General features: G+C 28.2%; 2 protein-coding genes across 9 annotated transcripts in view; one reads left to right on the top strand and one right to left on the bottom strand.

Moving 5' to 3' along the window:
- Nucleotides 1–1,505: 1,505 nt before the first annotated feature.
- LOC100198392 (putative lipid scramblase CLPTM1) lies at nucleotides 1,506–3,569 on the top strand. Its single transcript, XM_065793177.1, has one exon. It carries the CDS (start codon nucleotides 1,667–1,669, stop codon nucleotides 3,452–3,454), a length of 1,788 nt encoding a protein of 595 aa, XP_065649249.1. The 5' UTR covers nucleotides 1,506–1,666; the 3' UTR covers nucleotides 3,455–3,569.
- A 5,938-nt stretch (nucleotides 3,570–9,507) lies between these two features.
- The window catches only part of LOC100206624 (transient receptor potential cation channel subfamily A member 1), a 99,108-nt gene continuing 90,520 nt past the window's right edge, over nucleotides 9,508–18,095 (bottom strand). For 4 of the 8 annotated variants that reach the window (XR_010637561.1, XR_010637559.1, XM_065793169.1 and 1 more), the window contains exons 17-21: nucleotides 14,211–14,418; nucleotides 13,834–14,010; nucleotides 13,638–13,706; nucleotides 11,906–12,061; nucleotides 9,508–9,873 (exon numbers count right to left, since the gene is read on the bottom strand). Coding sequence is in view for 4 of the 8 variants with exons in the window: in XM_065793169.1 (XP_065649241.1) it covers nucleotides 9,718–9,873; nucleotides 11,906–12,061; nucleotides 13,638–13,706; nucleotides 13,834–14,010; nucleotides 14,211–14,418 (766 nt within the window). In the remaining 4 variants the exon portion in view is untranslated. The remainder of the gene's footprint in view (nucleotides 9,874–11,905; nucleotides 12,062–13,637; nucleotides 13,707–13,833; nucleotides 14,011–14,210; nucleotides 14,419–18,095) is intronic. The other 4 variants (XR_010637562.1, XR_010637560.1, XM_065793171.1 and 1 more) reach the window with 1 other exon arrangement.

Here is an 18,095-nt window from a genome sequence, read left to right as displayed (position 1 = left end):
AACATGAAAGTTGTAGTTGAGAAATTCTAATATTTGAAGAAGAAACAAATAATGTAATTTAGAAATCTTACTATGTAATTAAGAAACACAACATGTAATTAAGAAATCGTTATATCTAATTACGAATGCAATGTAAGCTTATAGGTTGTTATAAAAGTTTTTCTCGAACATGAATTTAGCTAAGTTAATATTATCAAATTAAGAATTTTTTTATGCATTAGCTATAATAATAAAATTGAAAGATCGTTGTGTTACATGCCAATGCACCATGAACCGAAAGTCTGGTAATAAGTTAAATCCGTGACAACATTTATTTTCCTGTATTTAATTTCATCTACTTCTAAAATACCCAGATCCATCTTGTCCAATTTGGCGGCATGAAATACATACAACAAAACAAGTTGAAAGAAAATATTAATTTTTATTTTTACAAAGTGACAGAAGAAGAGTTGTTAAATGTGCTGAGCGAAATGACGATTGGCACAAACTGTAGGTTTCAAATATAAGACAACATGTAATAAGGTTCGCTAATTATAATAGTAACTAATAGATTTGGTCGTCGTAACATTGTCTGTTACGATGACCAAATCTAATATAATTAGATTTAGTTATCGTAAAAGAATGTTTGAAAATTCAGTTGCTACGTTTGGAACCCTACTGCCCAATGTTAAACCCGGTGGAAATAACATGGTTCAAAATTAAAACTAACGTTAAAAATTCGATTCGTTTTACACCTGTATTAAGCAAAGGGATTGTAGAACAACGAATGTAATATTTAGAAAGAATTCTTACTGTGGTAAAAAATACAATAATACAAGGTGGCTGTGCAAGGTTTTACACGCACTACTACGCATCACGCAATGATTTTCAATATGGAAGACGTCCAAGTTGGTGTTTAACTGAACATTGCAGTCTGAATTACTGAATAATTGTAAACACCCCCAACGGGATTTTTTCGGTTTTGCCACATTGTAAAATTTACTTTTATTCATGAATTTTTTTTATTGATAATATTTAATTATTTATTGAAAATCAGCCTATTTGGCTAGCTTAGCCAGAGGCGGATCCAGGTTAGGCTAAAACTACAAAGTAAATTAAGGCTAAATAAAATCAGAAACACAAAGAACTTTGTTTTGAGTATCTATATTTTAAAACTTTCTTAATTACAACTATCATGTTCTCAATGACATCATACACTTTCTTATTTACATCTTCTGTGTTCTCAATTACATCTTTCGTTTCTAAATTACAACTTTTGAGTTCCCAATTACATCTTGAAAAGGCGTAGTGTAAAGTTTTTGATGATTACCACTTTACTAAATAGTTTCTCGTTTTGAATACAGTAACAGATTTGAAAAAGTAAAACTCACACTCTTTTACGTTTTTATGAAAAAAAGGGTTTATTCTCGTTACAAACGTGGCCTTTGACGACGTAAGCATGACTTCATAAAAATGCCCATAAAAATGGTTTTGAAAAATTTTCGGCACTCCAATTTACAAGCGATATTTGCTATTTCTAAAAGGGTTAAAAGGGTTCTTGTTTTATTATTAATGCCACATTTTGTAAGAGCTTCGTATTCGTGTCATGGTCAAAATGTCTCAATTGTATTAAAAAGAAATAACACATAAATCTTAGTTTAATTTCAAAATAATTTTTGTTTTTAGAATGAGCTCCCAAACTACTGTTGCTCCTGCTCAACAGCAGCAAGAAGCACCACAACCATTATGGAAATCAGTATTGTGGCAAATAGTAACATTTTGGGTTGTAATGCAAATAGTAAAATCATTCACAACAAAAAAGGAAATGGGTGATCCTAAAGTTATGCAAAATTCTGATAAAATTAGTTGTAAAAATCTATTCAATATAGGCGAAAGTTTAGATTTATATATTTATTATTCAGAATCTAGCAACTTTGATGATTTTTCAAACCAAAACTTGTTATTGTGGAAGGAAACAGATATTTTTTTTGGTAGTTGGTATGACGGGCCTTATGGCGACGGTTCAAGAAAAAAATCTGGATATATAGAAATTTCTGAAGCTGTAAAAAACAATGGTTCATTATTTTATCATGTGTATGTTACAAAAAAGGGATACTCTCCTGATTCTCGGGACAAATCTTATTCAAAGTATGCTATAGTAAATTATACTAATTTAATGACAGTTTATCGAAAACAAAGAATTCATAAAACAAAAAATCTTTTGACTGGGGAAGTTGATCCTCAAAATAAAGTTTTGCAAACAAACGTGTCTACTGTTAAGATAATGTCGTACTGGCATCCTAATCTTACTTTAAACTTATTAGATGATCAAACGCTTTGGGTCAGAGATGGAGTGCCATCTCCTCTTGATCAGTATATAACATTTTTACCAGGAGAAAATTTTTACAGACCAGTTTTATATATTAATGATTATTGGAATTATGTGAGTGACTATATGCCAATAAATGAGACAACTCCGAAGCTAGAATATCACATAACATTTGCTCCTATATCAATGTTTCGTTGGCAAATGTATATATCTCAAAACATGCGCTCTCAATGGAATCAATATTTAGGTGATAGTGTTGAGCAGTCTGATCAAGAACAAGATATGCTCAAAAGAACATTGCAAGAAACAAATCCATATTTACTTGGTTTAACTATGATAGTTTCATTGGTGCACAGTGTTTTTGAGTTTTTAGCATTTAAAAATGATATTCAGTTTTGGAAATCTCGTAAAACACTTGAAGGTTTATCTGTAAGATCAATATTCTTCAATGTGTTTCAATCTCTTATAGTTTTATTGTATGTACTTGATAATGAAACAAATACTATTGTTGTAATCAGCTGCTTTGTAGGTTTACTTATTGAGGCTTGGAAAATCACTAAAGTTGTTGATATAAAGCGTCATCCAACAAAAAAGTGGGGCATATTTTCAGCTATAACCTTTGAAGACAAGTCTAGTTATGTTCAGTCAGATACTAAGCAATATGATCGTCTTGCTTTTCAATATCTATCGTGGCTATTATTTCCTTTGTTAGGATGTTATGCAGTGTACTCTTTGTTTTATTCAGAACATAAAGGATGGTATTCTTTTGTTTTAAACATTGCCTACGGATTTTTGTTAACCTTTGGATTTATAATGATGACACCACAGTTGTTTATTAATTATAAAATGAAAAGCATTGCTCATTTACCATGGCGAATGCTGACTTACAAAGCACTTAATACCTTTATTGACGATATATTTGCTTTTGTTATTAAAATGCCTACCTTGTATCGCCTTGGGTGCTTACGAGATGATGTCATCTTTTTTATATACCTTTATCAACGTTGGATATATCCAATTGATCATAGCCGTGTCAATGAATTTGGATTAGTAGGTGAATCTGATCATATTGATGTTGCAAAAGAAATATCTGAAAGTGGTTCAGTCACAAATAATGATATTCAATTGGAAAAAAAGGAACAATAAATTTTTAGTCTATTTACTAATTTATGTAGTTCACATACAAATAAGATATTTTTATCTAAAAATATTAATTCTTGTAATTTTTTTTATACAATATGTTTAAATTTATTACATATAATTTTTTTGTTTATTTTTTTAATTTAAGTTTTAATTCAACAAAGTTGCTTAAATTGTTTTTTCTCCAGTACACAGTGTGTCATTATAACAATTTAGGAAGAAATAATTCTGATAACTCAACAAAAAAATTTAAAAAATCGGTGGAAACAAAAATGTATTTATATTTTGTATTTTAAAGCGCCAAGTTATTGTTAATGGATAGTGTCCTTCGGGTTTAACTTTTTTTAAGGATATATTGTTCGACTCGTGTTACTTTAGAGTAGTTAGTAGTTTTTAAAATTTTATAAATTGGAGGAAGATAACTCGAGTCATCCCCATTCACGTGACCAGGTGACAAATTAGTGAACTTATCGTTTTAATTTTTATTACAAATTTGCTGAAAATTTATGCAGACAATCTTTATAATAAAACAAACATACTAACAAAGTATTAGTGCTTAATGACTGATAATTTTGCAATAATTCAGGGTCTTCAAAAGGTTTCCCTTTTTGACCTGTCTTCCCCTATACATATTATTTATTATTATTCAGTGATAAAAAAAAGTTTTCTTCGCGCAACAGTTCATTGCGTTGGTTTGACAAGGTTTTAAATGAAAATTTTTCCAAAATGAAGATTATGACTTTATTGGACTATTTGTATCATGACAAGCCAAATAAACTAAAATTTATTGCGATCTAGCGTAAAATAAGCTAACTACCAATATACCATAGTTCCACTAGCAGGTTTAATTAATATTTAGTTTGACCAGTATCAACGTAAAGTATTCTAGTTTGACGTTGATGTAAAAATAAAAATATCATAAAAACGCTAATATTCACCATTTTCATAAATCTTTTTTTATAACGTTACGTTGCACAACAAAATGTACTGGTTTCTATCAGAGTTGAAATAACTATTAAAAACAAAAAATAATTGGCTTTTATAAGGTAAAACTATTTTTTTAAATTTAATAAGGACAATTCAGTCTTCTCTTAAACTTACCGTTAATGTACATTTTGCCCCGCATATCCTTAACTGTCAGTCAACGTAAGGACATTTAACTGTGTCTAGCCCCCAACAGTCAGTCATGCATGTTTATTACCCATCGCTTTTAACCTTAACGGTCTGTTAATGAATGTATAATTGTAAACTATTTTTTATGAGAGAAAGCAAAGTGTGATTATCTTGACAGCATATTATACAACAACCAAACAACAATACTGAACATAATGGACCGAATGGTGGACAAAATCGGCAAGCGTTTTTCTTGTGTCTTTTGCGATATATTGGATGTTGCGGCAAAGGAAAAGCGATATGAGCAACTTAGTTACTTGGCTTGATTGCGGTGCCCCTCAAAATTGGAACAGAATAATATCAAATAGTGTGTTACATTGCAAAATACTTACTTCCTAGTCATTTATGTGACCAGAAAGTGGATCATGCGTATAGTTAAACTGAAAAGCTCACAAGGATAGCTGATTTTTATAGTGCACTTGAACTAATAAGGACCCTCAAACAAGTTAACGGAAAAAATCCTTCTTATTTTTAATATGTTATTCAAATTAAACCACAAGACTTAAAGGACTATTGTTTAACAGCAAAGCTACATGTTAGTTCCTTTTTCTAACATTTTGGTGCTAAAATTATCTACCCATGATTAAAAATGAACCTATGACTTGTGCCAATGTCAAATTTAATAAACCTGACAGAAAAAACACCAGCACTAGCCCATCAACTTGAACAATTTACCATAATCAAAACATCCTTAAACCTAGTTTTAAAATCTGAATAGAGAGCATTCAAATGTTGAACGTAGGTTGAAACGTCGTTTTCCAAGCAGTTTGTCTGTGACAAGTTGAAGAAACTGGGAAAATTCGTCCCGTCTAATATTTTGCTTCATTAGTTTAATTGTAGCAAGAAACGATGATAAGATCGAAGAAAAATGCTTGCCGGTTTTGTCCACCATTGATTCGGTCCATTATGTTCAGTATTGTCGTTTGGTTGTTGTATAATATGCTGCCAAGTTAATCACACTTGCTTACTCTCATAAAAAATAGTTTTATTTCCAACATTACTATCTTAATTTACACTAATTTGAATTGTCTTTTTAAATCTTTTTTATTTATAACATAGCCTGCTTTTTTAACATTGCTAACAAACGTTTTATTAGAAATTGTTCAATTTTTTTTTTAATATTGCTAATCTATATGATGTAGTATATTAAAGTTATATTATTTTGTTCATCACCTATATTCAAACTTATACATCCAATAACAGACCGTTAACTTAACGGTCTGTTATTGAATGTATAAGTTTTAATTTTAACGGTAAAGGTTAAAAGCGATGGCTAATAAACATGCATGACTGACTGTTAGGGGCTAGATACAGTTAAATGTTCTTACGTTGACTGACAGTTAAGGATATGCGGGGCAAAATGTACTTACATTAACAGTAAGTTTAAGAGAAGACTGAATTGTCCTTATTAAATTTAAAAAAATAGTTTTACCTTATAAAAGCCAATTATTTTTTGTTTTTAATAGTTATTTCAACTCTGATAGAAACCAGTACATTTTGTTGTGCAATGCAACGTTATAAAAAAGATTTATAAAAATAGCGAAAAAATGTCAGTTAGAACCTTGTCAAAACAACGCGATTAAATGTCTATTCTGGCTGCAAAAAAACATACCCGTTACTTATTCCGTATTATGGAATTTAGCGAGGAAATTTTTTCATTTCCTTTCCATCATCATACCTAATAGAAAGCGGGGTTCAATGCTGTTACCAATCTCCTAACGAAAAAAGAAATAGATTGGATATTATTAGTCAAGGAGATTAAAAATTAATCCATACAAAATTGACGCCAAATGTTGATAATTTATTATTAAAGCATCAGGTTCATCCTTCCCACTAAAAACATTTACTTATTGCTTAGTTTATTTTTTTATTTTTTTTGTTAAACTTTGCGTTACGTAATTTATGGACGATCCCTAATTCTGCTCCTAAGTTCTTTATGTCAGTCAGAGGACCTTAATTAACAAGCTATTAAATGAGTTAAAACTTTTTTTTTTTCCTTTGAACGATTTAATAAACTTAAACTTTTAATAAATGATAACAAATTAAACTTATTCTGAAATAAAGATAACCACTTGTTTTTTGCTTAATTTTTCATCATTGTTAATATTTTTTTCGATCATCTGAAATATAAAGAGTTGATGCAATAATATAATATTTTTATATTGTTACGCGAGTAGGCTTAAGTTTCTTTTATGCTTTTTTTTAATTTTTTTATTTTTATACTACGATTTTGTTTTTTCTATATTAAAGAACAATATATATATATATATATATATATATATATATATATATATATATATATATATATATATATATATATATATATATATATATATATATATATATATATATATATATATATATATATATATATATATATATATATATATATATATATATATATATATATATATATATATATATATATATATATATATATATATATATACATTGTACATAATGCTAACTGCAAAATTAAGAAATAAAAATTAAAACAATAAATAGCAAAATATAAAAACGTCTTCTTATATTTGTATTTTTATACGCATTTTTTGCACATATTACATTGTGATATTACGTAAAAATGTAACTTAACAAAGTAACGATTGTAATATTTTATTTATATTCTTATTTTTATGGGGCTTCGCAATACGACTGAATTTGTCTTCTTCATTTGCATTAATTTTTGATGTTTAAGATAGCTAGCTTGCAGACATGGAGCGAGCTCCAAACATTTATATGTTTATAGGGGAAAGGCGCCTATGATGGCATACTTAACTTTGAAGCTTCATTATTCAGTATCCTGAAGATCAAAAATAAAAGTTTTGATATGGATACATTCCTTGTTACATCTAGAACAATAATTACCCTCGGAGTTTTCATCAGTTTTATTTTTTTTATAAGTTATTCTTATTGTAAAAAAAGCGCAAGTACACCATCGTAGGCAACCACTGCTCCTATGATGGCATAGGAGGGGATGGGGCTGGTTAGGATCGAGGGTAACTTAATGATTTCATTTAACCTTAGAGTCTTCCCTCAGAAAAGGCAGAAATTACTCGAAATCATACAAATTTACTATTTCATGCTACACACCAGCATTGTAAAGTTTCGCGCATGCGCATAGGATATATTGCGTTTTATGTATTTTATGGACCAAAATAAAAAATTTGGAGCATCGCTTCCTTTTAAATTTACTTAAAAATAAGTTTTTCTTATATAATAAAAAGGTTTTCCCAACTCGTCAATATTTCAACACCCCCAACTCGTCAGCATGCCATCATGGGAAAAAGTCATCATTTTCATTAAAACAAGCGGTGTCTGCTTTGTTTAAAAGATAAAATTAGTGTAAGTATTCCACTAAATGCACTAAACTTGAATATAAAATGCATGAAAATTTCATTTCTGCACAGTTAAAAATAAAATTACAATCTAAAATATATGAAGGAAATAAAACTACAACAGCACATCCCAAAATCGATTTTTGTTGATTATAAAAAAAATATTTGTGCGCAAGGAACGTATTTTCACTAAAACTAATGTAAAGTCAGTATAGTCATGTAGCTCTAATCATTTTTTTAACAAAACCAATTTTAATGGAAATATGGCCGGTATGCCATCATAGGCGCTATGCCATCATAGGCGCCTTTCCCCTACTTATGTCAAATAAAGTTGCTTATATTCATTGATAAGAATGATTATATTTATTGATAGTTTTAATACCTTTTTTGTGATTATTAAGGAGCTTTCAGAAGTTCTTACGGTCTTATTAGAGAGCATCGCGGATGAGCATTTGAAAGGAAGTTCACGCTTCCTCCCTTATCAATGACGCTCATTGGGCTGGAGCCGGCGTCGAAATACAGACCTCTTGATTATTAATCAGAACTCTAATCACTGCGCTTCGGTTGCACTAAATTTATGAACTAATAAAATTTTAAACTCCTTTAATTAAAGGGGTTCAAAACTATGATTTTTGAACACTAAGAGGTTATTGTATAAAATTTAAAATTTATTAATGAGTATTAATAAATTAAGCTCATTTATGAGGCGATTTTCATTAAACTTAATGGAGTATTTAAATGTATTTTTTACATTAGGACTCTGCGAGGGAAAACTTTTGACTTTTTTTTTTGTTTGTTGTGAAAGTTTGCGTTACATAATATATGGACGATCCCTTAGTCGAATTAAAAAAAAAAATTAACCAACTTTTTGCTCTCACACTTGGTACAGGTATGGCTAAAAAGTATGGCTTTTTTGTTCCCAGGCTCCAACTATCTCAGTTTTTTGCTAAGCATCATTATTTGACATAAGTATTAACATATCTCAAGCATCAAAAAATGCTGCATCCGCCCCTGGGAAGAAATATTTGCAATAAAGCAATAAGTTTTTCATTAATAATTCAACATTTTTCAGGTCATAAGCGTATGACCATATTGAGTTCAAAAATGTCATAACTTCAGTGCAAAGTGTTGAAATCCGCAAATCAACTGATGTCTTAAAAAATCAATCACGCAAATCAATTGATGTTTTATAAAATTAATAAAAAATGTTCAATGCTTTTCTATTTAAAAACTTATTTCCTTTTAGTATCGGAGCAAAACAGTGCCTTTCAAAACTGTATCTTTCTAAATATATGATGTAATGTTGTAATGTTATTTCCTCTTAGTGGGTACGAGACGTGTTTAAGACGTCTTTAATTTTAAATTTTTTTGCCCCCTGAGATAGAACAACTGCTAACTTATATAAAAAGGGGTTTGAATGTACAAAAACTTCAATATTGTATTTAATAAAGAAACTTTTTCTAGTTATGTATTGTTTTCTCAATAGAAATCTTGACTTTAAAGGGTAACCGATCAAGAACTTTGGAATATACGTCAAAAATAAAAGTATACACACATAAAACTTTACTTATTCATTGTTTACAAATTTATTTTTTACCAAGTAGAAAAGTTCACGTCTTTAATATTGTCAATTAACCAAAAATGGTTACTAGAGTATATCACGGAATCAACGTTCCTCTCTGGATTTTATCCTACGTTCTTTTAAGCACAGAAGTGCTCAACATAAATATTTCATTTACAATAAACAATTTAGAGATTCTAATAAAGTTTGTTATAATTAAGGCGATTGATTACTCCATTCAATAAATCCTCAACTCGATTATTTTGCGCTTCTATAGCTTTCATTCTTCTGCGTAACTTTCGAATATTTTCTCTAAGATCGCACTGTTCTTTTTGAATATTTTTTATTTTATTCTAAAAGTATAAAAATATAAATTGTTTTACAAATTTAATATTTTTTTATACAAAGTTTATCAAGAAACAGTACTAAATAATAATCAACTTCAAGTAATAAGTGTGTTTTAAAACGCTAAGTCCTGCTTCCACCTTTATAATCAATCGAGTTACAATCTTTCTTTAACATCTTTTAACCTTTGTTGGTACCAAGCTACGTAAATATAGTCAAAAATTAAAATATAGCTTTACACTAAATAGTGTAAAACTATTTGACTTAAAATAGCTCGTTTCCAGCGGTGATATATATATATATATATATATATATATATATATATATATATATATATATATATATATATATGTGTATATATATATATATATATATATATATATATATATATATATATATATATATATATATATATATATATATATATATATATATATATATATATATATATATGTATATATATACAAATATAATTTTGAATTAATACTGCTCTAACACTGTAAACTAGTGTTAGAGCAGTATTAATTCAAAATATTCGTATTGCAATTATATCAAGGTCAATGACATCAGCTCAGTTGACCTATACACATTAGATGTGAATGTTTTTATCGATATATTTATAAAAAGAAAGTTATTGTACATACTGATCAGAAATCGTTAACAATTATTATAATACCCAATAATGGATAGCGTCAGGATAAACGGGATGGTTGAGGACTCATTAAATTTTATTATCTCTTTAAAGAAGAAATGATACTGATTACTGGAATCACTTTTGAGAAACAAGGTATTGTAATTCAAACATCAATGCAAACTATATTTCAAAAACAGCATCAAACACACAAGAGGATAGAAAAGATAAAAAAGAGAAAAAGAGAAATAGCGTTTTGGCATTGTTAAACTAAAAATTATTCAAGTTGTAATAAATAATAGAAACAACGATATCAAGTGAAATACCAAATTATCCATTTCAAATAGTTGAATGATTTCTTTTTACTGGAATAATCAAGATTTTGACTAGAATAATCAAGATTTTGTAATGGTAGTAAATTACTACAGTTTTTGTTGAAGAACCAACACCTATGCAACACCTTCAACACCTATAAACACCATTCAACACCTTGGACACCTTGGACAACTATCAAAACCTTTAACAACTTCAATACCCAAACACCTTCAACACCCCAACACCAACCAACACTTTCAACACCAATCAACACCTTCAACACCCTAACAACAATTAACGCTTTCAACAACTTTAACACCAATCTTTAAATTCTTTGAAAAACTGAAAAAAATTTTACAGAAGAAATATTGCAACAAACAACCATAGGCATTGGAAAACATGTGCATTGAAGTTTAAATACCCAGAAGAAACAACAAGCAACTGAGAAAAGTAAATTGTAAAAAACTACAAAATTTTAATGTTAAAACCTCAAATAAAAAAGTCGTTATAATTTACAGAAAAATGAAAAAAAATAAATTAGTATGACAGACAATTAAAGCAATAAAAATGAAATAAATAACACGTTTATAGACAAACACTGATTATCACCTGGTTAAACAAAGTAAAAACAAATGATATTAAATCAACAAATGCTAATATAATTACAAAATTTCAAAAAAACTTAATTACAATGATAATTATGACCAATTTCTAAAAGAAACAAGGTATAATGATGGGTACTTCAATAATTCCCTGTAGACATTGCAATCATTATTATAAAGGAAATTTAGTATGATTTACACACTAAGTCATAAATGAGCATTAGGAATATTTGTATAAATGCTGTAGTCTAGACTAAAGAAAGAGAGAGTGCAAGAGAAAACAACAAACTATAAAAGACTGCAGATACTACACAAATATATGTACTAATTGCTAAAAACCTAATATGATAAATCTCATTTACTTAAAACTTCTCAAAAAATCTTTTTTTCTATTCCATCATACATATAGTATATATATGACCGAATGTGTGTACATGGTTCACTATTTTCAATACCAAAAAAAACATGAATAAAACTTTTAGCAAGTTAAACCTTTTTTCTTATGTTAGTAGAAGGGGATTCAAACGACCAAAAAGACCAGAGATTCCATGATTTATGTACATTCGGATACACTGATTCTTCCATTTTCACTAATTTCTTTTGCAACGATATGGGAAGCGCTTTTTCTACATCCAATGTCAAATCTACCTTTTAAACATAACTATCAAATTAATATTTTAAAGGAAAAAAAATCTAAAATAATAATACTAAAATATTAAAATATTTAAAAGCAGAAATTTAGAAAACTTTTTTAAAATAAGCAAAAAAAAAAAGTTAAAATGTTAAAAGTCTTCAAAGTTTTTAAAAATGTTGACAACATCAGGATCACCTTGCTCTAATGACTCGATAATGTTCACAATCTGTTCTGATACAGCTGAATTTTTTTTAGTTTATAATACCTTATGCATCCTTCCACTCCTCATTTTTACATTCCAGGGTAGTTCAATTGAAGATCAAAATCTCATTTCAGCTGTTGTTCAGCACTTCAATGTTATTATGCGCAGCTAGGATATCACATAACCTTTCATACAACTTATACATACAACACACATTTCAACAGACAGACAGTGTTGTATACATACAAAATAATACATAGTAAATATTTTTTTTACCTCACTATCTGAACACTGTAATCATCCCAACGTTTAGTAGTTTATGAAGGTTTGAAATTGCACTTAACATTTATTCAAGACAATAATATCCCTTAGAAGCCCAATGGCATTCTATTCTTTTAAGTAGATTCAGTTTAGTTTCAGTGCTCTTCCATTGAACAAAAACTTTAACAACAACACATGGTTCACTAGAGACCTGAGTAAACACAGTGATCCTTTTGCATGAGAAAATAGATTGCCTTAACCATTTTTTGTATTAAGCACTTTTCCAGTGGTAGAGCATTTATTCCCCATTTATTATCAAAAATTGCATAATTATCAATAAATTCCCCCCCCCCCTAACAGTCCATACATTTTAAATGTACTTTTAAAAACGCTCTCTTCTGTTTTCTTGTTTAATTTGAAAGAGTTTGTATGGCTTCTTTAAACTGACTTTGTATTCTTGCATCCAATCAGTGAGCAATTTGTTTAAAAACGCAAAGTTGGCTGTACATTAAATGATTGCATAACAAACGATCACACTGATCACTCCACTAATTGTAAAAATTTTTTGTCTTAGCTTTAAACATTAGACATGACCAACAAACTTGTGGCATCTAGTAAATATCTATGAACCAATCAGAAAGAACACTGTACTCTTGTACAGTAGGTGAAATAACCTTTCTTTACACTACTTGGTTGACCGTATTTAAACTTTGTTGCTAGTGCTGTAAATTTGTTTTAATATTTTAATAAAAACATGTGTAACATGTTTTCCTATTTTTATGACTTTAACTAAAACAGGTTTCTTGTTAGCATGTGCAACATAATATTCTCTAGGCAATTTTTGATTTTTCAATTCCAGTTTAGTGCGCTTTTGCATATGTTAAATGTGCTATATGCATATATGTGAAATGTGCTATATGCGTATTAGCAATATACTAAATGTGGGCTAAAGTTGTTATAAAAAATCTCCTTGTTTTCTTTCTTTTTAAAACAACTAAAAGTGTTTCAAAAGGTTTCAAGGGGAACACTGACAATTCTTGAAAATGTGCAAATAATGTAAACAGAAAGAAAAGTAAAAATAAAGTAAAAAAGTAACAAAATAAAAATTAAAATGTTTTTTAGCTTACTAGCATGGTTAATCTTTTTAGAACAGCTTGTTTTCGTAGACTTTTAATATCAGCAGCTGCTAAAGCAATCTAGAAATTATGTTGAAACTATTTTAATCAAATATTTTTTACAATATGTCAATGTTTGTTTGTGATATGTCAATGTCAATGTTGCTGTGGTAATGTAAATAATTGTTAAAAAGATAAAAAAAGTTACCAACAAACTCATAAGCACAAGGCAATCAATAACCAGAAATATAGCATACATTGGCCAAGCAATAGCCAGTGTATAGAATGGTGGATCAGGGTTAAATATAGTGTCAAAATCAAATTCTCCACCCATGGCAGTTAACAACATAACAAAAGAGCGAGCAGGTGTTGAAAATGAACTCAGCTAAAATTTTTTAAATTTTAGCTGTTAAAAGTTTAAATAATAATTTAATTAAAAGTTTTTGATAATAAAGATAAACAGAATATAATATAAATAAAAAAAAAATAAAAAAATTGATTTAACTTTGATAACAAAAACTGTTATGTTTAACTTGCAAATAATCATTTGACCTGTAAAATCTAAACTTAATGGAAACAACTTACTTCAACAAACATAATTAAATGAAAACCCAAACCAAATGCAATAATAAATAAAACCCAGATAGGAAAAATTTGGGTAAATGTCTTTAAGATATGGAGGAACATAACAACATAAATTCCAAGTTTAGGAAACCTTCTCATAAGCAGCACAAAACCTAACCATGATAGTGTTACAATAGCTCCTCCAAGTTGACGTTGCAAATATGAACATCTAACAAGATAAAAACATATTTGAAGTAAAAAAATTATGATGAAAAAAAAAAAAAGTTACTATAGAATTTAATGTACTTAATATTGTAAAGGTCTATTATATGTAAGTATATACTGTTATTATTTTAGACAATATGCATACCACTTTAATAAAGATCACAAGAAGGTTTTTGGTAAACAAGTCATTAAAGAATCATTTATTGTTGCTAAGAAAGACACTTAAATGTCAGCACTAAGATGTTGTTCATTTTTTTACTTAATAATTCTCAAACAACCTATCAGGTTTATTTGATTTTTATAACAATGAATTGTTAAAAAAGGTGTTTAATAAAATAATTTTAAAGCATTTATTTACTCTAGAAAAAAATTTAAGAATTTTTTAAGTTAAAAACTTTGTTATTATTGAATTACATAAATGGAATACACAAATTTTATTGAGTCCTTATTGAAGATAGTAAAAATATAAATTAAGAAGCCTTAAATTTAAGCTTTATGTTAGATAGTATTGTTTATTATATTATTTATATTGATTATCAGCTTAAAATTATATTTAAAATATTTGTGAAAACTTGAATACTAGTATTATAACCTTTTGGTATAAAAATATATATTCGTTCTGCATCACCCTGAAAAAATAGATGTTCACATCTGCATTCACGCTGCATCAATTACTTACTTGAAAATTGCTGAAATTTTAGTCCAAAAAAATGCTAAACTGGTATCTCATAATATGTAATATTGTACTAAAAACTCGTACTGAGACTCCTAAAATGTAAGATTTTGAATTATATAAAGATTTTAAATTCAAAATTTTTTTTTATTTAAAACCATTATTATTTCTAAAATCATGAGTCCCAAGTTTATATACTTTCAAAGAAAAAAAATTTCACTATTATATGAATCTCTTTTTGTTAAAAGGACGCAAGTCAAATTTTTTACCAAAGTGAGCTTAATAATGTTTTATATTTCTATCTGTATCCATTTAGGATACAGTTAGAAATCTATTAGTCTTTACTTTAGGGAAAGAAGCCCCTCATCTAAGACATTCCTTCGATACTCCAGTCTGTAACAATCATTCTGTAGTTTATTTGACTAATGGGTATTAATACCCTAAATTAGGGTACTAAAGATTTAAACTGTAATGGTCCTCGGAAGAGAAAAGCATATAATTTACTTTGATAGTAATTGTAACAGGAATAAAATCAAAGAAGTTTAAGGCTTATGGGTCAGACATATGTGAGTCATGTGAACAGGACCTGTAATACAAGGGCTTATTGATGTAGTTGACTTCCACCAAAGACAACCAAAGGACAATGTAGACAGTGGTCCAAAGGCTGTATCTTTCAATTGTCATATATTGTTGGATACTGATAATAAAAGTATATGTTTCAATGCTTTATTAGTTGTACTTTTAATAAGTAAGAAAAAGATAAAAAGAATCAGACAACTTAAGATCATGGGAAAAACACAAGAAAATAAGAAAAGAAAAGAGGCCAGCAATTCTTTACCACAAGATGTTCACTATGTTGGATCTAAGCATATCAAATCATTTTGGACAGGTAAACATGTGTTGCACATGTGTTGAACAATAAAATTAATTATCTACTCACTACTACTTCAGCAGCTTATTTAGCTTTAGCAGCTTGTTTTGCAACTCTTTTTGCAAAACAAGCTGCTAAAGCTAAACTTTCAGTTCATAAAAGAAAAAGCGAAAAGTTCTTTTCAGCTTTGAAAAGCGAGTCATCTAATGCTGCTAAATATGAAAGCAATGTTTTATCTTGGATTTGAAATCAAACACAAATTTGTTTTGACAAATTCACAATTTGCGAAGTCTTTTTCCTTTAAATTACAAAACATGAATAAAAGCCTACTTCAAAAAGTATTTCTCAAGAGACCAAAGGTAAAAAAGGTTAGGAAAAAAAAAAATCTATATCAAAAATAATAATGTATATAAAAAGCAAAACAAAGTATGTGTTAAAAGATATTTTACTATAAACAGTCTGCTCCCTCCTCCACAACCTGTTTAACTGCCCACAGCTCCAATATATCCTGCAGAAAAAGAACCGATACAAAAAAAAAAGTACATTGAAAAGATAATTAACTACATTTTAGTTCAATATGAAGAGTAGCAGAAAGAGTTTTAATACAGCATCAGTAGTTGGCCAAAACAATTGAAACCAAAATTACTGATAGTGACATTGATCCAGAACTGAGTAATGCTTTTAAAATAATTTTTATGCTGTTTGCTTTTTTTTGACTTGAAATATTTTGAAATATGTTCAATATGCATTGCGCTCATGAATAAAACAACTATGTACCTTTAAAACTCAATTTATTATTTGCATTCAAATGGTTTACATTATTTATTTTTAAATTTTTGTTAAAAGGTGCATTTAATTACTTAAAAAAATACTGTTCAAAATTTTTTTTGAAATTGTAACCATGTTATAAAACAGTAACATTTACTTCAAATTAATTTTCTAAAATTAAATTTTTTTTTTTTTAAATATAAAGTACTTTTTAATATTTGAAACACTTTTATTTTGTGACTCGAAAACTGGTGTGTAATAAAAAGTGATGCAGAATGAACTTTAAAAGATAAATGAAATCAATAATTTAAAGTTACTTTCAGATTTTTTTAAAGTTTGTCTATTTTTCTAACAGGAAACACACCAAAAAGTTTTAATCAATCAAGTTATAAATTACACTATAGAGTCTGTACTACAGAGAAATCTATAGTGACCAAAACTAAAAAAACTATAACTAAATTTAGTCAACTAACTTTTGAGGTTAACTAAATTTAGTCTACTAATTTTTTAGTCCAACTAAAATTTGATGACTAAGAATATGTAATTTTTGAAAAAGCAACTTGAAACGCAATTTTTGAAAGTTTTGCCATTTAACAAATAAATTTTGAAGGTATTAAATGCATTCACTCTATTAACACTTACCTTGGTGCTTGATATTGGTGTTTGATTCACTCAATTAACAGTTATCAATGGTGTTTGACTATAATCGTACACTCATCTGAGTGCACAAGACATAAAATCAATTAACATAATATCAATTATACATTCATTTAATGCCCCGTAACTTAACATTTTTTTTTTACCTCCTGTGCCCATTGGTTGTTTAAAACTATCACACAATCGCATTGTCTCAAAAGTGGAAAAAAAATGCTAATAACACTGCCCAACAGTGATTTTGTTTCAGAACCAAAATTAGTTATTTCTTATGTATTTCCACCTGCAAAATTCAAAAATAACATATTAGTTAGTTTAAGAAATAAAATATTTTCTCTCAAGGGTATAAATTTTCATTTTTTGAAAAAAATTTTTGTTTTTGTTTTGACTATCCATAATGTTTTGTTCATGTTTAAAACTTGGGATATTAGTTATGCGTGTTTGCTAAAGTTTCTAGTCTAATCTATTCTTTTTTTTTTTCTCTTCATTTACTATTGTAAAATTTGACAAATCAACATGCCAAGGAAGTGTGTAAATTTAGTGGACAATTTTTGTTACATTTGTGGTAAAACAACATTTACCTCACAGAAAAGACCTATGACACCTCTTTTAAAGACTGCTTTCCAGCATTACTTTGATATGAAGGTAGGGGACCAAGATAAATCATGGGCTCCATGTATATGCTGTAGCTCTTGTTCGGTTACACTACGAGAAT

The sequence above is a fragment of the Hydra vulgaris genome, chromosome 03, assembly GCF_038396675.1.
Source record: "Hydra vulgaris chromosome 03, alternate assembly HydraT2T_AEP".
NCBI classification, from domain to species: Eukaryota; Metazoa; Cnidaria; class Hydrozoa; order Anthoathecata; family Hydridae; genus Hydra; species Hydra vulgaris.
The sequence above is the reverse complement of the archived record's forward strand: the minus strand, read 5'-3'. Positions and strand labels throughout refer to the sequence as shown.